Genomic DNA, 26,654 nt, shown 5'->3' on the forward strand with positions numbered 1-26,654 from the left:
CCAATTCTAATATGAGTATGATAAAGTCTCATAGAAATTGCAAACTTAGAGCTTTAAGCAACTAGGACAAATTTTTATGTTTCAGCATAAAAGTGACTTGTGATTTTTTGTCACTTAAAATACTTTACACCTTTCTTTTTTTTTATTTCTATGGAATCTTTTTTACTGTTTTAGCAATCTTAGCTATAAATAACTTCAAGGACAACCCTGTTGGATGTCGAGTAGAATCTTTATTTCAGATAATTGTTTATGCCAGAACACTTTAGACTTGACTATGTGCTTTATTTTGAGCATTAAAGAAAATGATCTGTTTTCCAACACCTGCATAACAATTGGCCTGTATCCTCTTGAGAAATGTTGTTTAATAAACACTGTAGCTTTATCGTCCAGAGGCTGTTGCCAGATGCTGTTGCCAAATGCTGTTAATTAAGAAAAAAAAAAAAAGTTACATTTACAAGTTTGTGAAACAGATCCACTCTTCTCCTTGTAATGGCATCTTAGCTTGAAATCCAGGAAGTAATGGTGTATGGTGTCCATATCCATGATTTTCTGAATTGGAGAAAAAGTGTGGAAAGCATCTGGGGAAAAGGAGGCTCTTTACCAGCTTGTTTCCTGTAAGCTCAATTGGAAGACCTTGTCTGTGCAAATAGATTTCAAAATAGAGCCTGCCCTTTGACTGTCTCCATAATTACATGGCTTGCTCTGTATTTTATTTGGCAGTCAGAGCAGTTAACCCCTGGAAGGAAGGGGCTGATGGCATGGGCAGCTTAGCTCCCCAGACATGTCCGTGGGAATGAATAAAGCACTGTTTGGAGAAGCTCATAGCTAAAAACACACCAGAACTCAACCAAAACTTTTAAAAAACAAGTTTAATGATGTCTGTTATGATTGGTTTAAAAACTTACTTTGTCCTTATTGTGTAGATTGTAGAGGGGTATTAATTGTTTTTTAAAAAATGGGAGTTGGGGGAGTTCCTTGTTGCTTTGATGTAATCAACATCTGTCAACAGAATGAATTTGCTTTTGTTTAGTTCCAAGGGCCCTTGTCCTTAAGCTTTGCCCAATCAGTATCTGCTTCAGCCTGGGGCATTCCCCTAGCTGTTTTGGTTTTTTTTCCCTTCTTCTTTTTCTTCTTCTTCTTCTTCAACAGATGCACAGGTTATTTCTTGTGAAATGTGAGCTTCTCTTCTGCATTATAGTCTCCTTGATATGGGAAGGAACTTTCTTTCTCATTTACTCTTAAAACATGTACCTCTTACTACTAGATTATAAAAATCAATGGGAGTTACAGAGAGTGAGGCAGACTATTTAACTTTCCTTTCACGACATTTGTGCAAGTTATCAAACCTATCAAGCGGACTGTCAATGTTTTAGGTCAGGAAATATGAGACATGGCTGCATTCGCCGTGCTGTAAGAGCCTGTGCTACCCTGGGTAACTGGTTGGAGTTCATGAACTGTGATCTTTCTGTGGTTCTAAATCAGCACCTTGAAAATGTATTTCTGTGGTACAGTCCCTCCTGAGCCTACTGTAGGAAGCAATATTTCTAAACAGTTAAAAATATCTTGAATTGCTGTCACAAAGTTGCTTTTTTTTAGAGTTAATGTATTATTTTAGCAAATCCTTTGATTTAAAATTAAAATCATCAATGAGTGTAAGAGCCATATTTGAAAATGAATTAGCAAAACATTGTTGTTTTCTCTTAGCAATCATAAATCATTTAAATCTGGCAGGCATTCCTCCCTTCATCCAAAATAATTGCCTCCATTTGTAAAATCAATTAGATGTTGATATGCTATAAATAATAGTTTTGTTACTAGACTTTGACATTTGCTGATCATTATGAAAAAATACATTCAGCAAGACATTTTACAGGGTGTCTTTTAAATTACATATTATCTCTGGTTGACATTGTTGACTAATGTAAAGTGATACAGGCTACTTTATTGTGTTGTTTTCTACCCAGATACTTGAAGCCTCTGAAACATACCATAACTGAGGATTGATGGCACTCTGGAGGGTGAAAGTGCTTCCCTGGAAACGTACAGTGAAACATAGAGGTGCTGGTAGCCCACACTTGAGTACAAATGTACTTTGTTCAGTTTTACAACTGCTTAAGATAATAAGCATTAATAGGCATTTTAAATGTCTCTTTGCAAGTTCATTCAGAACTCTCTCTTAAAAATACTTGTTGACCAAAAGAAAACTTGCATTTCCGAGGGTAAAATCGGCTTAATTAAGGGTCATGAGTAGAGGTGCACATAAAAACCCAGGGCTCAGTGGGTGAAATGGAAGCTTTTCATTATGTGGTATAGAATGCACGTGCAGATAACAATTAAAATGAACCCTGAGTAAGAGGCCAGTGAATATAGGGCATGTCATGTACAGCAATATTAGTTATTTTAAATGCATTCTTCCCTCATCATTCTTGAATTCTGTAGTCCCACCTTTCAGACTTAATCTGTAAAGGGAAATAAAATACAGCTTTTAGAAATTGATGTTATTACTGAATATGAAAATATTTAAAACTGTAACCTAAATTTACATTTCAAATACAGATTTAGAATATGAAAAATGTGCTGCAGGATCCAAGGGTCATATAGCAATTTCAATAGACATTCAGGCCGCACAGCGTGCTCCTCCGTGGAAGGAAAGAAGCAGTTGCTTATAATTTTTGACATTCAGCTCAAACTAGGAGCTGATAGAATTTTTATGACACTGAAAATAAATTCTTGTTATTACCTGTGATAACAGTAAGTATTCTAGTATTCATAACTAATAACGTATAGATTTACTGCCTAAGGAGACCTTATATAGAGTTTCTGTTACATAATTGACAGTAACAACACTTGCTATGATCATGTCTTTTAAGATCAAATTAGTCCAAAGCAGCTCCTTGCTGATCTGGGGCTCTCCTCTTCTGAGGTTTCTGATGACTTCCTACTGGCATCTCCTAAACTTCAGATTAGTCAGCTTAACCCTTGTTTCCTAAAAATAGCTTTAACAAAAGAGGGTTTGCTGTGAGTCCTGGGTGAATGATGGTGCCCAGAAGACCGAGGGGCCAGTCCGGAGGCTGATGGAAACCTGCCTGGTGTCCCTGCCTCTGATGATGGGCATCATGCATCAAATTAGCTGTGTAACATTGACAGTAGCAAGTTGGAAGTTACATGTAGTTATTAGACGGTATCAGCAGTTCTTCTATTTAGTTATTTTTTAAATTGAAATATAACAGATGTGTAACATATGTGTTCATTTTGGATGTACAAAGCAGTACTTTTACAAAGAAAGGAAATATACAGGAAATTCAACAAAGCTTTTCTAGAGTGATCTATAGCAGATAATGTAGTTTGTGACCCTGAGTATAATTGGGATGGGGGATTTTCATTTTACTCACTCTGCATTTAGAAAATTTGTTAATTGCTATTTATGAATTACGCTATGATAAGCAAAGTTGAGGATCTCCCCCCCCACACATTTTTTGTCATGTTAATTGGAGAGCCATTATCTTCTAAAGGCACATATTGATGTAAGACCATTTCTTCATTTCACCTGTGAAAACACTAAATTGTTTTTTTTTTTCCTGGTTTGTAATGAATAGTTAGAATAAACACGGTATGGTACCTTATTATCCTGTTACTTTGTGACAACATTTATAGGGTGTCTTTTATCAGATTGAAAGAAAAGATTTTGCTTCCAATAAAAATGTATCTTATGAAAGTGGAGTTGCTGAGAACACTGCAAAACCATAATTGTCAACAGATTGGATGTATTCAGGCTATGTTCCCAATGTTTAAGTCATGTGTGGAGGTGCTTGCCTCTTTCTGGCAGTGAGCCCATTATTTAGCAGAACAGGTATGTTGGCAACACTGTTCATTCTAGAAGTGAATGTCTCAGAAGCCTCATTCAGATCTCCTAGTAGAGACCTGATGACTTCATGCGTTCAGTTTAAGAACATTGGAAAGATTCCCCCTGTAATGACTGTGTACTGAACTTGATAATACTGATAAAGATGACCTCTCTTTCATGTTATCAACTGCATTGAAAAAAATCTACATGAGTCCTAAAATTGATCAGACTCTACATCGTCCCATTGCCTGGGACATAGAATGACAGTCAGAAGCTGCTGAATGAAGGCACACATGTCAGAGCTGAAAGAGACCTCAGGGACTTCCCTGGTGGTGCAGTGGTGAAGAATCCGCCTGCCAGTGCAGGGGACGGGTTCGAGCCCTGGTCCGGGAAGATCCCACAAGCCGCGGAGCAACTAAGCCCGTGCACCACAACTACTGAGCCTGCACTCTAGAGCCCATGAGACACAACTACTGAAGCCTGTGCACCTAGAGCCCGTGCTCCGCAACAAGAGAAGCCACCGCAATGAGAAGCCCGCGCACTGCAACCAAGAGTAGCCCCAGCTCACTGCAACTAGAGAAAGCCCGTGCACAGCAACAAAGACCCAACGCAGCCAAAAATAAATAAATAAATTTATATTAAAAAAAATAGACCTCAGAGATTATGAAGTTCACTCCCTCATTTTACTAAACCTCCTGTAGCAGTTGATAGTGTCTGTGAAGTGCTCAGCACAGAGCTTGGCACCAGTAGGCTCTCAGCCAGTGTTCACTGCTGTTGTTACTGCCCGAGGTCACACAGTTAGCTCCTGGCAGGACCAGGAGCAGAACATCTAGCTCCAATGTGGTGTCATTCGGGCCCATTCTTCATCAGGAATATCACCATCTGATATAATCGAATGTATTTGTTTGCTTCTTGTCTGTGTCGCACCACGGAATATGCGCTCCCTGAGGCGGGGACTTTGTCACCTGGTTCACCTCGTGTCCAAAGCATGGCATGTAGGAGGAGCTCAGTAAGTAATTGTCAAATAAAAGAATAAGTAAATTTCGAGGCCCACAGGTAAACATATTGAGTGTTGAGAAGGGGAAGGAAAAGACATTAACATTTATGAATTTTTTTTTTTTTTTTGGCCACACCACGTTGTCTTGCGGGATCTCAGTTCCCCGACCAGGGATTGAACCCAGGCCATGGCAGTGAAAGCCTGGAATCCTAACCACTAGGCCACCAGGGAACTCCCCCATGGAGCACCTACTTTTAAAAGATGGTTTAGGGATATGTGTTATCTCAGCTAATGCTCACAGCAACCTGGTGGTGAGGAAAGCACTACTATTCCCATGTAATGGTGAAGAAAGTGGGGCTCAGAAGTTTTGGTAATTCAGATCTGACTTCAAAGCTCGTGTTATTTTCACTACCATAATGCCTCCCAGTTAAGTCAGTTCTAAGACTTTTCATGAAAAATACCTTCATTCTGAACGTTGGCTGGTTCCATGATGTTTATTTTTTTTCATGATTAAAAAAAAAATTTCTTTGAAATTGAATCGCTGAAAAAACACATGCTATAGCAAAGCATGCCAGCTACTAGAGCCCGTGCACACTGTTGAAAGGCAGCTTGGAGCGGCAGACACAGCCCTGGATTTGGACTTCGAGGACTCTAGCTGGGGCCACCAGAGATGTGAGCCTTTGTTCCTCATCCATAAAATAGTGACATCAACAGCTGCCCGCCTCCCTAACAGCACTGGTAAGACTTAATGTGTGGGGGGCACCTGGCACTGTGCTTAATTAAAGAAACTGGCCATTAAGTGTTAACCACTATTATTGTTTTCTATTTCTATTAGTGTTATCGTTATTAATAGTCATCATAATACATGCTTTTCTCAGGAGGGAAACACTTGGGAGCTTGTCTTTGGTCCTACCTAGGGATGCAGTTAGGGAGCCCAGAATCATGGATTGACTCCACCTGAGCCTTTCCCTGGCTTTAACTGGGACCCAGATTTTCCATTCTGTGTCCACAGACTGCCCAGCCAAACCTCTACAGCATGTTTTTGGTCAGCAAAGGGAATTTGGCTTGAGAAAGAGGATGGATTAGGTCAACCCATCACCACTTTTGCAAAAAAAAAAACAATAATAGTGGTAACTTTTACAAGTTTTGTGAGGCCTTTTACACTTTCGGAGTGTGTCCTTGTGTGTTGTTAGCTCATCTTTTTCTCACGCGTGGGAGAGCAATATACTTCATGAAGGCAACTGGACCTGCTTTCCCGCAGCTTTGGCACTCTGGCAGAGTTACTTACCTTTGTGTGCTTCCGTATCTTCAACTGTGGAATGAGTAATAACAGTTTACAGTTTACAGGGTTCTCAGGAAGATTAATGAGCTACCATATGTAAAGGGCCTAGCATAGTAATTGATGCACACTAAGTTCTCAGTATTAGAAGCTATAGTGAAGCCCAGGGTTTCTTTCTCATTTTACTTTTCAAGTATTCTTGAAGGAACTACCATTTTTTGAGCATCTACTAAATGCAGGGCACTTTCACAGACTTTATTCCAATTAATTCCATCTTGAGACTCAAAACAAGACACTTGCTCAGGGCCACACAGCTAACAAGTAGTAGAGCTGAGACAGAAGTCCAGGCTTCTGCTTTCCAACCATCTGCTTTTACTAGGAAACTACCCTGCCCCTCATAGACAGTTAACATCCTGGGGCTGGTGGTGTTGTCTTTAGGGAAATGTTGTGCTTTGCAAGCTTTAGGGAATATGTACCTGCCTCTATCAAGCAACTTTTTTTTTTTTTTAAAGAAGTGATATTACTGGCAGCATTTTGTCTGGTATTTGGAATTGTTTAAAATAATACCTGAAACACTGCTGTAAGTTTGATTCAACAATGTTACTTTCAGCTTTCTGGAAGAACATAATTGAGTGAAACTTAGGACACTGAATCAATAACTATTGGGGTTTGTTTGCATCTGTGCCTTTTTCCCGTTTTTCCTTTCTCCCACTTAGAGATCTTGAGTTTTGGGGCTAATACTCACCTGCAATTTGTGTTTCCATTGTGTTTCACAGCTGAAAGATTACCCTAGGCCAGTAATTCTCAAACTTTAGTGTGCATGAGAATCACTCTGGTGAGGGATTGTTAAAACACAGATTGCTGACCACATCCCAGAGTCTGAGTCAGTAAATTGAGGAGGGGCCCAAGAATTTGCATCTTTTCCCCATGTGATACTAATATGCTGGTCTGGGTACCACATTTTGAGAACCAATGCTCTAGACCGGGAGTCAACAAAATTCTTCTCTAAGGGGCAGGTAGTAAATATCTTAGGCTTTGTGAACCATATGTTCTCTGTCACAACTACTCAACTCTGCCACTGTCACTCAGAAGCAGCCATGGCTAATTGTAAGTGAATGAGTAGCTATGTTCCAATAAACCTTTATTTATGAGTGCTGAAATTTGAATATTGTATAATTTCACATTACAAAATATGATTTTTTCAAACATTTATAAATATAAAAATCATTTTTAGGTTGGGGCTATATAAAAATAGGCAGCAGGGCAGATTTGCCCTTTGGGCTGTAGTTTGCCAACCCCTGACATGCAATTATGGCATGTTGGGGATTTTTAAAACTATTGTTTTAATTATAAAAGTAATGCAAGTGAATGTTTTTATTTTTTTATTTTTTTATTTATTTATTTATTTTTTTTTTGCGGTATGCGGGCCTCTCACTGTTGTGGCCTCTCCCGTTGCGGAGCACAGGCTCCGGACGCGCAGGCTCAGCGGCCATGGCTCACGGGCCCAGCCGCTCCGCGGCACATGGGATCCTCCCAGACCGGGGCACGAACCCGCATCCCCTGCATCGGCAGGCGGACTCTCAACCACTGCGCCACCAGGGAGGCCCAAGTGAATGTTTTTAAAAGTCAATCAGTATAGAAGAAAACAGAAGGAATCAGGAAGTCTTCCTCCCCACCCCAGCCGCAATCAGATACCCCAGAAATAACCACTATTGATGAATATCAATTTTCAGAAATTTTGTAGGCATATACAAGCCTGTATAAATGTATAAGTTCTTTTTACATGAGCTTTTTACATAAGCTCCTTTTAATGAACTTTTAATATGTACTGCTCAGCATTTGCCATTTTCCTAACAATATATTGTGACCTCTTTCAATGTCAATACATAGAGATGATTTAGCTTATTCTCTTTAATACCTCTATAGTTTTCTGTTGTATAGATTTACCATAATATATTTAACCAGTCCCCTACAGATGGACATTTGGATTATTTCCCATTTTTTTTCTACCACAAACAGTGCTACAGTTCATCTTCAAACATCCATCATTGCATACAGTAGAGTCCTAGGAGATGAATTGCTGAGTCAAAGGATGTGTGCACTTAAAATTTTGATAGATATTTCTAAATTCCTGTTGTGGGTACTTTAGGACCCTACATTCGTTTTCTTTCAGGGTTACACCCTACAGTTTTGCTATTTAGTCTTTATCTGACTTGAGCATTCATTACAATGAATTTCAGTATAATGCCTCGCTGCACATGAACTTAACACAGAGTAGTAATCCTATCGAGGGCAAAAAAATGCAGCTGGCAATTTGTCCAGGATTCGTGAAAGGAAAATGGCTTTAAAGAACATAAAGCCACCCAAACAGTGCCCTGAATCTAGGGTCATCCTGGACATGGCTGCTTTTAAGGTACCACAGCAGAAATTGCTCTTTTTATAGACCTGGTGTTTAGCAGATGTTTCTATATGTTTCTTACCCATTAGAATAGAGTTTTCCATTGTCAAACATTTATGTAAACATACTATTAGCTAATAAATATGCTTTGCTACTATTGTACTAGAACTCAGAATACCACTGCTTTCCTTTCTATTTGGGGCTTTTTCTTTTTTGAGCCAATAAAGGATTACAATAATGATTTAATAGACAACAAAGCAACATCTTAAAATGTAGCACTAAGTAGTTTTTTTTTACTTAAGATATGTGTATTTCTGCTTCTAGGTTGTCACAGGATTTTCTCTTCACCACTCAATCATATCTACTTACACAAGCAGTCAAGCAGTCAACAAAGAAGAAATTTCTTTTTCCGGAGACAAAGAGAGATTTCACACAGTATAGTTTTGCCGGCTGCAGTTTCTTCAGCTCATCCAGTCCCTAAGGTACTGTATTGCCTATTATTTGCTGCTTTTTCCAGCCAAGATAAAGGTTAACTGCAGAAGCAATCAAGTGTTTTTACACCTTTGATTTCTGAGCTGTTTGAATTATAATTTTTAAACTTGGTCTGTGATTTAAAACTGTGGTTTGGGAAGTTTTAACATCCTGCAGTTCTATAATATTCATTTTTTTAAACAAAGCACTGAGCTTATAACTGCTTAATTCACTTAGAATTTAAGTTTCTATCATGAAAATTTCCATATTAAATTTCTACCATGAAGATAAGATTATAGACAATCTGTCCATTTTTCCAAAATGCAGTGTAAAGGAGGTGTGGGGATTGTTTAGGAAGAACAAGAATAGGTGAAAGAAATATAGATTTGTCGCAAAAGTCACCTGCTTTCCTTCTTTTTCTGGGTTTTTTTTTTTTTTTTTTTTTTTTTTGCAGTAAACCCACATTAAGTATATCATACTCCCTGAAGGTAAGTGGCCCATTTTTGTGACAAGGGCTGACAAGACAGGCCACCAGAGCCCAGAGTATGTTTCTGGTATTTCCTTAGTAGAAAAGAAAAAAGAAGTCTCCAGAGAGGTGAATGTATTGTTTTAGAATTTCAGTGACAAGCCAACAGCCCTTCTGCCTGTGGTTGTAACCTGGCCAGCTTGCAAAGAGAGAGGAGGCGGGGCTGTGGGAGACCAGGTGTGCTTTGTGGGTGCTGGTGGTAAAGCTGTAGCAGAGAAGATGCTCACCCCGAGCTCGGCTGCTGCAGCCCAAGCAATGGCGTTACTTGTGTCAGAAAGGCCCATCTGAACACAAGAATAAGTGAAGGTCCTTAAATCCTGCCTGATGCAGTTCCCAAAGTGCAGAGCCCTAACCTCAGCCCTTCCAGAGATGCTGTGATGTCCATTGAATAGCGTTATCTCTCTCAGCTTCCTGTCCCCAACTGCTCTGTAGCCTTACTGGGTACTGTTCAACAAAACTTATGTAGCAGTTGCCATAAATAGTTTGTAAAGAGCTGTGCAAAACCTTGGGACTGAAAGGAGCTCTGTGTGTAAGGTAGTATTTATTTTCTGAATACTGCCCATGGATTTAAGTTAGTGGTGGAGAATGTTCTCCAAGGGAGATCAGAGTTGAACATTTTGAGTTTTAGAGGAGGGGGGAGTTTGTTTATTTTTGACAAAGGATGGAAGTGTTCAAAGTATTTTTTATGTACTTGAAAAAAAAAAGAAAGGAAAAGGAAAGAGAGCCGTTTCGTTTTGTCCTCTAGTTCCTTCTTAGTTTGGGTACCGTTGCAAAGTGTAAGAGAAGTGCATATGTGATAGGCGTCCGTGAACTTGACGGTCAGCCTTTTACATATATTCATTGGGAGAGGGTGTTGTGAGCTGTCCTTTGCCTAAATTTATCTTTGTGTCGAGGAGATGAAAGTGCTCTTAATTAACCATTTGGCAATTGGGAAGCTTGGTGCTATTTGTTATCAATGGCAATAGGCTTCTAACAGGGTTGGAGAAGGAAGAAAACTCCTGTTTGTTTTGACCAGAAGTCTCCTTCAGTCCAGTGTGACTCAAAGCACAGAAAGGTTAACAGACCATCCAGAGGCAGCACTAACAGGCCATGTTAAGTTCAGAAGGGCAGGGGAAGGAGCTGGGGGCGGCCTGGAGGGTCTGTTGTGCTGGCTTCAGAGGTCGGTGCTCCGGCAGGAAGGGCAGAGCTCCATGAAGCAGGAGGCTGTGTCCGAAAAAATGATCCCATTGTCATGCACTGGGTTCTGATCTTCGTTTTCAATCCTTTTTCCTCAAGCACATAAAGAAGCCAGACTATGTGACGACAGGCATTGTACCCGACTGGGGAGACAGCATAGAAGTTAAGAATGAAGATCAGATTCAAGGGCTTCGTCAGGCTTGTCAGCTGGCCCGCCATGTCCTCCTCCTGGCTGGGAAGTGTTTAAAGGTGGCGTCTCATCAAGCCTAGAAGACTTACATAAGGGGCAACAAACCCTCTTCCCCTTTTTTCCCTTTCCCTTTAACTCTTCTTTTGTACACATCTAATTTGTTAAAATTAAGTAAAGCCTTGGGATAGGGGAAAGGGATCATATTATTTCTGTGTTTATTCAAGAGATAATTGAAAATACAAATTGGATGTTAAGTAGCAGAATTCTGGAGATACTTTGAGCACAATCGGCCTATCTAAGTTGATCCATGGCAGATGGCTTTGACTTTTCCCCTCTTACTCCTGCCTGTAGTTTCTGCTTTTATTCCCCACATTATTTCCGTGTGCCTGAAGAGTTGCTTTGCCTCATGCTTTGTCTCTTATTTTCTTACATTGGCTCTGCAAAGAAAGACAGACCAGATACACTAAGCTATAGGTAATTCAGCAATGTAATTATGTACAACTATCTTACTACAAGATTTAGGTCTTTTGGAATACTCTGAAACTGAATCTGAATCCTGCTATGTAAGGATCATAAAAGAAAATACTGTACTTTCCAAAAGGTGGGCAGAATTTAGGAAGTGAGACTCAAAGATGAAGCACTTAGTGTATCATTTGTGTAATAGACTTGTTATAGCAACACAACTAACCATAATGTGAATATAAAATAACATAAAGAAAACTCTTGAAGAAATACTTTTTAATAAAAGATTTTGTTTTAGAATTTTGCTCATGATTTAGGAATTTGTGGAGATAGTCCTCATGTGCCCACAAAACTTGATTTCAGTTTTCTTCTAGTTTGGGAGCAATTGGATACCTTCTAGTAAGGGAAAAATATTTTTTGAAAACACATTGATTTATTTAGGCATGAAAGAAATCAAGATTAGTGAACCTGAGTCTCTACAAAATGTATCAGACTTAGTTTTTTAAATGATGATCCATAACCTCCATGCCATTATGGCGAAACCCATGTAATGTTTCGCTGAGATAAAAAGGTGTGGTTTGACCTACTTTTCAAGCTTTGTCATCTAAATTGAAGATCCTTTTGAGAATTTTATGCTTCCGTTAGCCCAGGGCACTAACCATTGAAGAAGAGGAAGGAATTGCCTCAGAACATATTTTTTAAACCTTCAGGCTAAAAAGGAGTCATGTCATTTAATGACTCACAAGTGATTGAAAGGATCTTAGATTTTAAAATGTCCATTTCTTAATAGTCCATAACACCATCATATACCCAAACAGTTGTCAGAAAGGCACAATAGGATTTTAAGGTTAATCATAATTAATTAAAATGTTGTACCACAAGTTTATCACAGTAAATTTATACAGCCTCATCTGGAAGTGCTGTAGCTATAGGCATAGTCAGTAAATACAGGAAGTGTCTTCAACTGTCGCTTCACAATTTCTTTATTTAATATTTCAGGTTGACATGACAACTGAAGAGATAGATGCTCTTGTTCATCAGGAAATCATCAGTCATGATGCCTATCCCTCACCTCTAGGCTATGGAGGTTTTCCAAAATCTGTTTGTACCTCTGTAAACAACGTGCTTTGTCATGGTATTCCTGACAGGTATTCATTGCTTAATAACATATTGTTCCTTTAGAAACTGAAACATGAAACTAAGATCTATAACATATGTTGAAAGACACCATAGTTTAATTGAAACCTACCTGCAAACTTTTGAAGCTGATTATGGTAGAGCAACAATTTTGAAGTATTTTGCTTCTAAATGGACATAATACCACCATTTAATGTTTGTTAAAGCAACATGTAATACAAAAAAAGTGGTTGTGCATTAAGTATTTCTTTTACCATCTTAGATTTTTAACCATCTACTATTGCTTTGGCTCTTCGTAAAATTAAGGTAACTATTAAGTATATTTTGTTGAGAATAAGTAGATTTTTTACCAGTGGCAATACATGTTCATTTAGGTATTTCTAGTAAAAATTGATGTGACTAACACAAATTAAAGATTAAATATAGTTATTCCATTCATTCCTTCTCCGCTCTGAATTATCATCACAACTCATTAGGCTTGTGATAGTAGTCATTAGATATTTATTTTTATATTCCTTTTATTGGGATCTGTCTGTCACCATTTTTTTGCCTGTTTATGTTTCAGTCGACCTCTTCAGGATGGAGACATTATCAACATTGATGTCACGGTGAGTAAATCATATAAAAAATAGTCTTTGATCAACTTCAGAATTGCCGGTAGCAACAAGAAGAAGAGTGGATTGAAAATGTGAACTGCACCGATGGAAGTGCTGTTTATTTCTAGACCCAGACACAAGCAGCTGGTTTCCTTTTTTTGTCTTTAACTCTGTGTTTATTCCAAGTAAACCCAGGCCTGACTTGAATTTAGGGCTGGAATCAGATGCACTGAGATCAATGTTGGCCTAAGTGAAATGTCAACCCAATCCTGCTATGTGTCATGTTTTTGAGAAGGTGTAATTGTTATTGATCCACTGTATAGTTAATGCAGAGCCCACAGTACTGGGCAGCTGCTGAAGCTAGATATGTATGAGATGAGCTAACGCGAAGAAAGCCAGCATTTTTCCTTCACTCTGCCAAGATTGATCTTCCTCTTCCTGCTGATTTTGAGTGGGGCCTGTCATTATCTTACTCTGTCATTAGGCGCTACATTGGCCTGTGTGTGTCAGTCTATTTGGACAGCAACTCTTTTGCTAGCAGTGTTCCCTAGATTTATTAAAATCCCTGAAGGTAACGTTGTATTCCATTTCTGGTATAGAGAGCCTTGAACTCAAAGCGTACAAGCAGAGTGCTTTTCTCTCTGAACTTCAGTTTTCACCAAATGGTTAACAGCCTTTCTTTTAAATTACAGCCCCAAGTAATTTAACACAGGAACTTCAAACTGTACAAGCTCTAACCTTTTCTAATTTCCTTAGCCTTTCACTGTTCTCAGACTTGGGTTATTTGTGCTTTGGCAGTTCGTTTTACTAAAAAAATTTGTAATGGTACCTTTGGATTATGGAGATTGTGAATAAATTCTATACATCTGATGATTAATAAATACATTTTAAATAAATAAATATAAATTAAACATCTGATGAGAACTAGTTGAGATAGCATTCAAGGAGTACAGTTTCTATTAATGAGGAAATATTCTTAATAATAGTGATTTCATATCCAGACCATGAACCTTAGGTGGGAGTGGGAATGTGGTGGAGATTGGCATCCAGTAGTTTAGTTCAGTCCAATTTTTAGTCGTTTAAATTAATTCAGCTTTTTTTCTTCATATCAATTGGTCTTAGGATATAGCCAAATATTCTTATATTGCTGATGCTCTTTCCTATATCATTTTGTCCTACTTAGAATACTTGAACATTTGTTCTACATATATTGTTGCTATCTTTCCAACTCAGAATATGTAGAAGGAAGTATTTTATGAAGTGTACCTGAAATGAAGTATTTTTCATGATGCACTTTTCTTTTGGATTGTACCTGATTTGGGGGCTCTTCATTTATTGTCTCACCTAATCACCCCCTAATAAAATATTGCTTCTTTGAATGAAATCAGCATACTCTTCCTTCCTGTTTCCAATGTGTCCAAAGAGAATAGTCCATGCCTTTTCTAAGTTTCCTGAAGACTTTCAATAAACAATTCCATTTTTAACATTAAAATGGTCAAAGTGAAATATTTTCAAGTGTCTAGAAATGTGAAGGGACCAAGAAAACATACAGGTCAGTATCTTAAATTATATTTCTTATGAAATATTTTATTAAGTGAAAGACTCCATTATTAGATCCTATACTTTCATCAGAAAATACTCATTGCATTTTGTAATTGTTTACATTAGTATATATCACAAGAAAATCGACTTCTTTCCCCCTTGAAAGTTGAATGTTTAAAAAAAGATAATGCGATACCCATATTAGTTGCTCAATAAATATTTGTTAAATAAATGAAGTATAAAACAAGAATAGTTTGTGGGTAAAAACAGTAATTATAGATAACTGCCACAGACTTTCAAAAGTATTATTTCCATATATATTGAATCTTTCAAGTAGTCATTTTACAGGCTAGCAAAAAGTAATATGAAAAGGCAAATAAAGATTTTTTAAAATACATTTTTACTTAAATAGCAACTATACAAACATTCAGAGTTACAATTTTGTTTTAATAATTACTCTTTATTAGTAAATGTTATATACTTGTGTATAAAATCAAAACTTATACTCTCTTGGATTACAAATGGAAATAAATATATAAAACACTGTTTCATTGCAAGGTAATTAAGGTAATTTGATGTAGTAGCGGAAACACTTGATTAGAAGCCAATAATCCATCATATTAACCTGGTTCTACCTCTGTATTCTGCCACTAACCTTAGACAAGTTACTTGTCTGTGCCTCAGTTTCCTGACTTACAAAGTGAGGATAAAATAAAGACCTCCTGCCTCCCTCACAGAGTATATTTTTTAAGCAGAAGAGTATACATATTAATTTGGAATTAAAACAGAAAGCTCAGATAAATCTCTTTTTTATTACAGTTTTGCATTCTATTTCATGAGAAAGAGAAATGTGAAAAATAATTACATAGGACAAGTTTATGCAAAATAGCAAATTCCATGCTATATCAAAGGATCAATATTCAACCAGTCTCCTCTGCCTTCTATAGTTATTACAGTGTTTGGTAATTATTGATTTTTATAATGAATCTGGTGTCTTTCAAGATCCTACAGGGCCTTCTGAGTCATTGAAGACAGATAAAATGCTATTTTCTGTAATTTTATTCTTAAGCCTGTTTTGTTACATTCTGATTCTTTAAAAATCCATGTATAGTGTTTTCTGTTAACATTCTGCTATCTGGGACATTTGATTAAGATTCCACTTCCAGACAGGATTTTTCTATAACATTTTTCATTCCGATATTGAGCCACTTCAGTTCTTGGAACTGAATTCTCCTTCTGTCTGTTATAACACCAACATGTCTATCTTATTTCTTCTTGCCATTATCTATCACTTCCAAGTGTGGGACTGGTAAATAAAAGATAAGTATCTTTATGACACTGAAGAAACTTTTCACTGTTTTAAATACTTCTGGATTCTCTAAACATATTATAGTAATTGTGGGTCAGTGTCTTTGGTCACTATTTCTGCATATATAACTTTGTCTCAGAAATAAAATGAGGACTCAAAATGTTAAAGAACATTGCTAATCCTAATGCTGAAATAGCCATACTAGTCACAAATTTATTTTAAGATTTTGCAATATCATTGCATGTCTTCCTCTTCGTAATTTCTGTAAGGCTATTTCTTCTTTTTTTGTAGGTAAACTTGACAGGAATTCTGGAAGGGTGAAACACATGAATCTACTAAATATATAAATGAATGCAATGTAGACTTTAGGAGAGTAGATTTTTAAACAAGGACATATTTTTAAATTTCTGCCTGTGTTTAGGTTTACTACAATGGCTACCATGGAGACACCTCTGAAACATTTTTGGTGGGCAATGTGGATGAATGTGGTAAAAAGTTAGTGGAGGTTGCCAGGAGGTGTAGAGATGAAGCAATTGCTGCTTGCAGAGCGGGGGCTCCCTTCTCTGTAATTGGAAACACAATCAGGTAAGCCTTACACTGACAAGTAAAGGGAGGGTTGGCAAATGGTACAAAGGTTATTGGTGTCTTGGTATAAGTTGATGACATGTTTTACTATTCAGAACCATCATTTCAGTCTGATATCAGTATGTGAACTGCCAGGCTGCTGTGTTGTTCCCTGAGTTTAAAAAAAAATTTTTTTTTGAAGTGAATTATATCAGGTCAGCAAAGAAACTTATAGAACCAACAAGCAATATTTTTGTGACTGCTTTAGTTTTAGCTTGACATGTTGGTCTGTAGTGTTCCTATATTCAAAATTACACCAAACGTGGAAGGAGTAACTAAGAAGGGGTAAGTATCCCAACTCTTGGATAGTGAGACAGGAGAAAAGCTAGATTTTATAAAGGCATGAAGTGAAACATATTCCTGTGATAGAAAGACATAAAGCATTGGCTCAAGCAAGCCTTACCTTTCAAATTGGTGGATTAACAAACAGCCTGAAAAGGTGATCTTCTTTTTTTTTTTTTTTTTTTGCTCTGGTTCATTTTTCCTATAAACCATTGTTTACTTTCCACACAGGCTTCTATGCTTGCTTTTTGAGAGTATGTGTGTTTTCCGAATTCAAGACTTTTCTTTGTAATCTGTTACCTACTTTAGATCTCTTTTTCTTCCCCATAACTGTTTTGAAGTAGACATACAGAATATGTGTTTTCATTTAACAGTAACATATTTTGTTAAAGATGATCACATCAGTACCTTTTAAAGTACTGTTCTCATTAATATGAACCATTGAATACTTCCCATTTGTCTGAAGGATGGAAGGCTTAGTCACCTTGAAAAGATGCTGCGTTTTTTCTTTGTAAGCCTTCAGATACTTTAAGAAAAAAGGCAGTAAAATATCAGTTAAATGTATTTATGGCTTTAAAAATATTGTAACAGTGTCTGAATCAAACTTTAGTAAAATCTCTTTGGGTTATATGCGAGAAGCTTTTATTGAAGACTTTGAACAAAATTGTGTTTTTGACAGTTTTAAATTATAGGCTAACTAGCCTGGGAAAAAAGGATAGTGTCTCTCTGTTCTTTCATAGGAAATGTTGAATCAGACCCCTACTGGGAAAAGAAATTTAATGCATATCTCACTATCTTACTGTCCATGAATATAATAGAAATGAATTCAAAATGCAGTTTTATTTTTGCAAATGGGATGAGTCGATAGATGTACCTCATATTTTTGAACACCTAGGGTTCAACAGATTTACTGGTGGTGCTCTTGCATTTTAACAAAATTTATTCTTCAGTAGAAGGGGGCAGAGAACACTAGATTCTTATTCAAGCATTCTATCGAGCTCTGCATTCATGGCTGTGTCTAAAGGGCATGTCAGCCTTTGATTCTCTCTGAGAGGTAATTATCCTTTTCCTGTCACGGAACAACAAATGATAGCTAACTACAGAGGCACATTTGCAGTAGTCACATTCATCAACTGCAGAAAAAAAATTCAATTTAATTGTGCAACACAGCTGCACATGGGCTTTTGAGCATTTCTGTTGTTCTCCCTGTCTCGCTATTCCTCCCTCCAGATCTATTTTTTAAACTTTTTTTCTGGTTATTTTTTCCCCTTTTTTGTCTCTTCTTCCATTTTTACTCTCTGTACTTTCTTGTTAAAGTAATTTTCCTTTGTGGCTCTCATTCTTTTTTCCCCATTGAAGGCTATGAATGTAGAAAATTATCACAATTACTCATATAATTGAGCCTCTTTGTAGCAAGTGCAACTCCAGTAGCCTTTCTCCATCATGAAAATGGTTTCATTATAGGGTTTTTCATATTCTCTGACACCATCTACACAGAGGAACAGGCGTGCAGATGAGATGTACTAGGAACAGGCTAGATCAGTAAGGTCACAGTAGGAATAATTAGCTCTGCTATGGAAAGAGCATCTAGGCCTTTTACTGCTACATAAATGTACTGTCCGTGGCTTTTAGTCACAAAAAAACTTACTAACAAATGGAGCTCCCGCCTACTACTTTGAAAAAAAGATTTGTATCAACACTACAATTTTCCATCATTAAGACTAATAACACAGAGCCTAGTATACATCAAGGGGAATAAAGAGAAAAATCTCACATTCAAGTGGCGGCTGGGTGCTGACCTTTGTTCCCTTTTTTTGTGTACGACTTAACTCTTTACAAAAAAGAGCCACACGCCACACCAACATGCAGGTGAACTCCAGCTAGTACTAGCAAAGCATAGCATTCAGTCGGAAAATCTGATAAATCTCCATGCAGGATAATGCATTTCATTACATATTCACTACATTAATTCTAGCTACATAAAAAAAAAAGAAGAAGAGTAAAATTGAAAGTGACATTGGATTTTAGCTATCTGGATACAAAGGTCAGTTTTCACAGAGGATGAATTTGCATGTACAAGCTCCTTTGAAAACCAGATCAGTCCCGACAACTGCACTTACGAAACTATGTGAAAAATAACAGACAATGAACTTTTTCCTTTACCCTAATGCATTTCATTATTTAGATGGTCTGTGTCTGCCACTGAGGAGGAAACTGGCCCCAATTCTAACAAATGTTTGTTCTGATGTGTTAAGGCAGTGTTTCTGGACATCTGTTATTTCGCCTTTTCTCATTCAGGCAAAATCTCAAGGGAGTAAATAAACAAACAGTCCCCACCTTTAAGCCAGAAATACTCGGAATCATTACAGACCTAAAGTTGACAAACATCTTTCAACTCAGCCTTGTTTATTTTAAGATACTCACCATCTTTTGCATAGCCTCCCTCTACTGATACACCATGAAAAGAACATTCAAGCATCTTTCAGTAGTATTATGTCACCAAAAACCTGGTGATCTTTATAGGAAATTTTGAAATTTTCTGAAACCTAAAGGATAGGATGGTATCTCTGAAGAAGTATTGGCTAGAAGACTTTAACGAAAAGAGTTCTCTCTGTGCCCTTCTGCTTTGTGAGGGATAGCTAGTGATCTTTAGGTTACAGTGTTATTATACTCACTGTACTTGTATTTGCTTTAAAATATTTCTAAATCTGTATTTTTGCAATTACCTCTAGATGATATGAGCTGTGCATATGAAGATATTGTGAATGTGTAGATTTATGCATCACAAATATGTGACAGTTCAATCAAAAATAATTTAAACTTATACTTGTAAATGTCATGATGAAAGTATCAATGAATGGTTTTTAATGTTTAATTCATAAGTATATGTTTTGATATTAATTTAGAAGAATATAAAGCAGATTTTTAAAAATCTCTTTCTATTAGATTATGCACATTTAAACAATAAGTGGCTCAGGCAAAATAAGTCATTTTAATGTCATCTGTGATGGATTTTTCTTGACAGCTACTGTAAATTACAATTACACTGCTTCTCTCTGCACATGAAAGTAAGCATTGCAATAAATTATCTTTTATTTCAATCCATCATGTCTGCTTTTCAGAAACAGAAAACCTCAAATAAAAGTTCAGCACTATTGTAAGAAAAATACAGTAATTTGTGATCCAGTTTGAAACAAAAAAATGTACCACTCTTTTAGAAAACAGTTGTTGGCTTTCAAAAATATTACTAATTGTACTTAAACATTCCTTGTCATTAAAGGGAATCCTTGAATTTGTGCATTCCTGCATTCAAAACTACTGCTTAAAATAAAAATCTGGAAAGATTAAAGTAAAATTCCATAACTTAGAAAATCAGGTGCCATTTGAGATCCTTTAATTAGATATGTGACCATTTGGAAATCAGTGCTGTTTATAGAGCTCATGAGAAAATGGTAATAAAACAATTTTCATGTGCATTTTTATTTCTTTAGAAGAGTATGTACTTAAATATAGTACTCCTCTGCCCTCTTGGAGAATGTATTCTTAGTCATAAAATGTAGTTTAAGTGTATCAAGAATTTTAATTTATCTAGACAAAACTTCAATTGAGGAAAACTATCTCATGAAAGGGAATTAAATTAAGAAAATGATCACAAGATGAAATTCCTTTAGAGAGATTTTTCTTTCAACTCTAAACTGTACCTGAAACATGAACTGTAATAGTACAGTATAATTTTCAGGTAAGTTCATAAACTACTTTTATACATCTCCTTCCTCCTTTCCCCTCCTCTCATCCCCAAATATTCCATCTGAAGGGCTTCAAATCATAGATGTACTCAGGCTCAGGTGAGTGGCTGTCTTAGAAAATTTTTAATTAGAGAAAATCAGAACAGAAGAGCTAATACCAGGAGCGTTCTTTTGGTAGATTTTAACAAAAAAGGCAGATTTCATCTGTGAAATGTCCAAGGCAGGAAGACCCTCATGCTCAGAAATGGGTCATGACCCTCGATGGCTGGTGTTGGGGAGCAGTTGTATACTTCTTGGGCACCCCTGCCCACCCAGCAGCTTCCATTTTCCCCAACACACCAGTCAAGAGAAGCACGTGTACTCCACTTTCCCATGCCACAGCTAGGGATCCTAGCCACTTGATTCCATGTTAGAGTGGAATTTGCTACTACAAATTGCTTGGATTGCCTCCGCAAAGTTAGATTTAAACCCTAGAATCAAGTAAATAATCTTGTGCTTCCCTTATATTCCAAAATAGAAGAACAGTATATGGTAGAATAGTAGAAGGGGTACACTTTTCAACAGTAATTAGAAATATTAATGAAATTTTATTCCATTCAGTCCCAGGAAGTATGTGTTAAAAAGCAAACTACCAATCCAAAAGGAAAATACCCTAAAAAGCAGACAGGCGTGTTTACTTAGTTCCTGAGAATCAAGCACTGAGATGGGTGCTCAACCAAGGAACTGAGGGAAATTTGTCCTGTTCTTTTCCTCTTTCCACACAGCTGTGAAATCCTTTGCATCCATGACACATACATTCTATGATCCTCCTATAACCAGAAGTTCCAGCAGGATCCAGGCAGTAAATTGTTGTAGAATGCACTCAGATATCTTTAGCCACCTAGTAATTGCACAGCTTCTTTTATGAAGAGAAGTGAGAGTTAAGGGGGTGGGGAGGGACCCCAGGTGTTTTTTCAGAGTGAGCTTTCTTCCTCTCCTCTCATCGGAAATTAAAATGAAGATTGCCATTGTAACACACATTTACGAGGTAGCTGTGAAGCCTGCCAATCAGAGCCTTAAAAAAGAACAAAAACAAAAACAAAAACTAGTTTGGTTATTTTAAGAAAAGAAAATAGAACAGTTTATAATGAATCGTCTTAGAATTATTGAGGTTTGTTGGGACATAGATAACATAATTTACAAGTTTAGATAGAACCTATTCTTGTAAAAAAAATCCTAGATCAGTTTATCTTACTAAATAATCTCTCTTCCACCCTCTATCCACCCTCCATCCTGAGTTTCTATTCAGAAATTGTGTGGTACAAATAGGAACATCTTGGAAAAGTTGTAATACCTCCTGTCCAAAGTGCAAAGACACACAGAAATAAGTATAACCATAAAGAACAACTTAAGAGATAAAAGCATTCACTTAACCATTCCTCTCAACACATGCATAGCTCACCTATTTCTGCACTGTTACATGGAAATTAAATCTGAATGAGAGGCTGCCCACCTGCTATTTATAGTGACATCCTGGCCTAAGTGAAGACATTTTACAGGTCTGGAGATGAATGTTAAAAATGTATACAGAAAAGTATATTGACAGGAATGCTCATAAAGGTGCTGGCTAAACGCCTTTGAGTTCCTGTTAAACTAAACCGAAGGGCTGTTGGAACCTCTAGTTTGGGATCTAAGAACTTTGGTTTTGTTAAGAATTTAAACAGTGGGCCTGTAAATCCCAATCCATTATTATGGTTAGGGTTAAGGCACTTTGCCCTTCATCCACATGAAAATATAGATTGTTAATGATATGTATGTTCTTGTCTTTCTGGTGCTCCCAGAAATGAACATGTTCACCTGATTGCGAAAACGACTTCTTAACCTTGTAGGTGAAGATTTTAGGGTTGGATTGTAAGATTTCACTTATATGGGATAGATGGAACCCAAAAGATTTGCATGTAGAAGTAACTAATGAAGCACTAAGAATTAGGAATCACAATACTAGCTTCACTTAAGCATCGTAGCGATTAAAAAGCATTTTTAATGAATTTTGTTAATGGTGTAAGTCTTTAGTAGAAATCCCAAATAATCACGAAGTTTTGGAGTGTTTCAAGGATACTGACAAAGTAGATGAGACCTTTTGTGTGAGCGTGTCTGTTTGTAAAATGTTTAATGTTCTGAAATAGACCAGAATAAGGGAATTATAGAAGTAGGAAGTCACATTTCAGATTGTAATTTTTTTGTTTGGTTCCCAAATCAGTGGTAATTTGCACAGCCTTTTTGTGAAACTCCATACAAATCAGGCAGATTTTTATGACCTGCATTACCTGTACATGTATCTTGGTTATATTGAGCTATATATGTGTGCATGCACACTCATCATCTAAAAGTGGCCTTGTTTGAATGCTGTACTAATGCTTCCCTGGTGGCGCAGTGGTTGAGAGTCCGCCTGCCGATCCAGGGGACTTGGGTTCGTGCCCCAGTCCGGGAAGATCCCACATGCCGCGGAGCAGCTGGGCCTGTGAGCCATGGCCACTCAGCCTATGGCGTCCGGAGCCTGTGCTCCGCAGTGGGAGAGGCCACAAAAGTGAGAGGCCCGCGTACCGCAAAAATAATAATAATAATAATAAAGTAAATGAAGCAAATTACTGTGTTAGATACATACTTTTTTTCCTTCATTTATCCAGAGGGAGTTGTTACAAGCTGTGACAAAATTTAGAAATTTTCCAGAATAATGAAAACAAGTTGTTACCATCCGACTCTAAATATAACTTATTTTTTTCTTTTTCAGAGAATATTTTGAAGTGACTTTGTCTTATCTGTGTATGCATTTAAAATGATCCAATTTAATTAAGTATTTTGTTTGGTTACTTTTAAAGCCAGATAACTCATCAGAATGGTTTGCAAGTCTGTCCACATTTTGTGGGACATGGGATAGGATCTTACTTTCATGGACATCCAGAAATTTGGCATCATGGTAAGAAAGTTAGTTTGGGAGCTGTTTATTGAATGTAATCAGGATAAAGCAGTTTTGCTCCTGAATCCCTTGCTGCAATTTTGAATCCACATTGTCATCCTTTCCTATGAGTGTGTGGGTGGGAATGGGGGGGGGGGTCCTACCTAATCATAACCAGCACATTACTATGTTATTGAATTAGAGCCCAGCCGTTTCAGTCCCAAAATAAGGTTTGTTTTGCTTTTTGTCTCCTGAAGGGTGATGGCTGGAAGGCACAAGGGATATTTGCCTAGAAAAAGTTACTGAAAACAAAACGCCACAGCATCAATGTCCCAGCAGCATGCACATATGACTGTTTTCTGTTTTTCTTTTTCTGCCCCCTTCTCAAACCGCTGACTGTTGTGGTTAAACTTCATTACATCCTACACAGCGTTGACAGCTGATGTATTTAGCAGCGTGTACTCTTAGTGATTTCTAGATTATACCCACCCTGTGTTCTTTCCCCAGAATCTCCTGTTTTTCACTGCCTGGATGTGTACCCTACAGTGAGAAAGCAAGGGTGGGCCAGAAAGGGTGGGGTATTTGGGTTAGGGTAGGAAGCAGTTCTATGGAGTGCCCCCAAGGGGGGTGCATAGCTGGACAGGGACCAAAGGAAAGTTGGTCCTAGAGCCTTGACCTGTGTGCTTGTGGCGGGAGCAGCCCCTGGAGGAACTACTGGCTGGAATCCACCCCCTGGAAGATCCCTAGAGACTCAGCAGGTCAGAGCTCCCTTTGGGCCAAAGAGCTCCACCACTGGCAGCTCATAAGAGGCCCAGGCTGGAGTGCAGAAAGGGCCTCTTAGTCATGTGCCTACCCAGCGTCAACACCTGGAAATATTTCAAGTCACCCCTGTTCTTGCCTCCTACCAACCTGCCTTCCCTTTGACTCAACTCCCAAGATGTCTTACTCTTTGGGTTGGAGGTGTGGAGGGCAAGGTCCAGGACCCAGCGAAGCCAGGAGACCTCAGAGCAAGTGGCCAGGGGACAGTGGAGAGGGGGAGCCCAACAGGTGTCTCAAGCACCCAGGCTGCTTTTGCTCAGCCTTGGTGCACCCTTCCTGGGGGCCCTGACCCCAAGCTCAGAAAATGCAAAGGCTGAGGCCTAGGAGCCCTGTGCTTATTAACCCATGGGTGGTAGCTACCACCCAGGATTCTAGAAACCTCCACCCTTTCTTCCTAAAATAAAAAATAAATAAGATAACCATGTTTGTTGAGTAGCCTAACCCCTCTAATTCCGTTTCTCTCTGGCCTCTCCATTTCCCATTCCCGCTCCCCACACCCATTGTTTTCTGTTTTTGTTTTTGTTTTACAGCGAATGACAGCGATCTACGTATGGAGGAAGGCATGGCATTCACCGTAGGTCAGTGCTGAGCTCCTTTTCAGAGAGCAGTGGATCCCTCGCGGAAGCAGCGGCGCTGGCCTAGGCCAGGCAGTCCAGTTGAAGGACTAATAAAGCCAATCAGCATAATTAAATAATTCAGATGCATAGCAAATCTGATTAAATAATATCCTCGAGCCCCATCTTCCTAAATCAGATACTTACCAACACATTTAGGAGACGGCAGCCGTCCAACCTTTAATTCTGTTACCAGTGTAATGTGGTGGTTGGGTTTTTCGTGTTGTTTTTTGGGGTGTTTTTGTTTTCGTGTTTCATTAACACCCAGTAACTAGAGGCATTTATGTCCGTTGCTCCCTGTCAGCTAGTGACATACTCTCTGGTAACCCATTCCTGGCTGATCATGTGATTGGTGTCACCACCAAATTCCAATCACCTAAGACCCTGAAGGCATCATATTTCTGACTGTGGGGCTTAATGGAGAAGCAATTAGAGTGAAATAAGAAAATTGTTATTTGCTGATTAATGAACATTTTGAGCATCTTTTAAAAATTCAAATATTTTTAAAAAACTGACTGGTATTCATAAGAGGGACTGGTGTTTGGGTGGTTATTATCCACAGGGTCCTAATTAAGGCTTGATTAAAATGCCCTTTTTTCCTCTAAAAAAATTACGAACTAGGCAACTTCATAACATTTTTGAATGCCATAGCGTTTCCTCTTCCTACTGTTTGGTTTGTAGCATACTATGTAAGCAACATCAATTATCAGCGCTTGCGAGATGACAACATGAACCCGTGGGGGGAAGCACTTGCAGGGAGGGGGGAGAACCTTTTTATTCTCTTTTTTGATAATCAGCCGAAACAATGTTTAACAAGGATCTGATTAGATCACTGCAGTAAATATTTTCCCTCTTACAGAGCCAATTATAACCGAGGGATCCCCTGAATTTAAAGTGCTGGAGGATGCATGGACTGTGGTCTCCTTGGACAATCGAAGGTGTTTGCTTTCTGCCCGGCTTCTTTTAAATTGTGTAGAAAGGGAAGGTTCGTCCGACGACGCGGGCGAGCTGCTCCTCCCCGCCCCGCAGGCGCTTGAGCGCTTGCTGACCGCTGCCTTGTGTGTTTCAGGTCGGCCCAGTTCGAGCACACAGTTCTCATCACGTCGGGGGGCTCGCAGATCCTGACCAAACTGCCCCACGAGGCCTGAGGAGCCACCCAAAGGTCGCAGAGACCCGGCGCCTTTTTTCTTAAATTTCTGAAATCCAGCTGGAAAACTTTGAGATGAAACAGGCTAACGGCAGGTCTCACAGTAACCTACCTAGCACCTAGTAGCGCCTTGGGAAAACGCGGTGGGGATTGGTGGCCGTTGAGAGCTCAGATCCGAGGCCCCGATGTGGCCGTGCGGCTTCGGAAAGACGGGTCCTGGCGCCGGGCTCTGCTTCCCAACGCGGGAAACGCATCTGGAAGGGAGTGGGGACGCCCTCATTTGGAAGACGAGGGATTCCTAGAAATGCATAGCTTTCTCTTTCCCGTGTCTTGACTGCCCGAATAAAAAGCTTTCATCTCCTAAAACCGCTGTGTCTTGTGCTCCTTCGTCTCTGACGTTTACTAGGGGAAGAGGGTAGGTGGTTAATTTTTGAGTCTCTGAACTTTGCACACGCGCGCGCAGAAAGAAAAGCCCGAGCCTACCTGTTAGGAATTTTTGTAAAGTCTCTTTCTTTCCCCCTTTTGGACCCCCCCGCATTGGCCAGCCCTGAGGGAGCTCG

General features: G+C 38.5%; 1 protein-coding gene across 1 annotated transcript in view; it reads left to right on the forward strand.

Moving 5' to 3' along the window:
• Nucleotides 1-26,449, forward strand: part of METAP1D (methionyl aminopeptidase type 1D, mitochondrial) — an 80,456-nt gene extending 54,007 nt beyond the window's left edge. The window contains 9 exon segments of the mRNA XM_060106547.1: nucleotides 8,843-9,000; nucleotides 10,791-10,940; nucleotides 12,343-12,491; nucleotides 13,046-13,088; nucleotides 16,349-16,512; nucleotides 23,438-23,535; nucleotides 24,864-24,911; nucleotides 25,807-25,885; nucleotides 26,017-26,449. Coding sequence (XP_059962530.1) covers nucleotides 8,843-9,000; nucleotides 10,791-10,940; nucleotides 12,343-12,491; nucleotides 13,046-13,088; nucleotides 16,349-16,512; nucleotides 23,438-23,535; nucleotides 24,864-24,911; nucleotides 25,807-25,885; nucleotides 26,017-26,095 — 968 coding nt within the window. The 3' untranslated portion in view covers nucleotides 26,096-26,449.
• The last annotated feature ends 205 nt before the right edge of the window (nucleotides 26,450-26,654 follow it).

This window comes from Mesoplodon densirostris, chromosome 8, assembly GCF_025265405.1.
Source record: "Mesoplodon densirostris isolate mMesDen1 chromosome 8, mMesDen1 primary haplotype, whole genome shotgun sequence".
NCBI classification, from domain to species: Eukaryota; Metazoa; Chordata; class Mammalia; order Artiodactyla; family Ziphiidae; genus Mesoplodon; species Mesoplodon densirostris.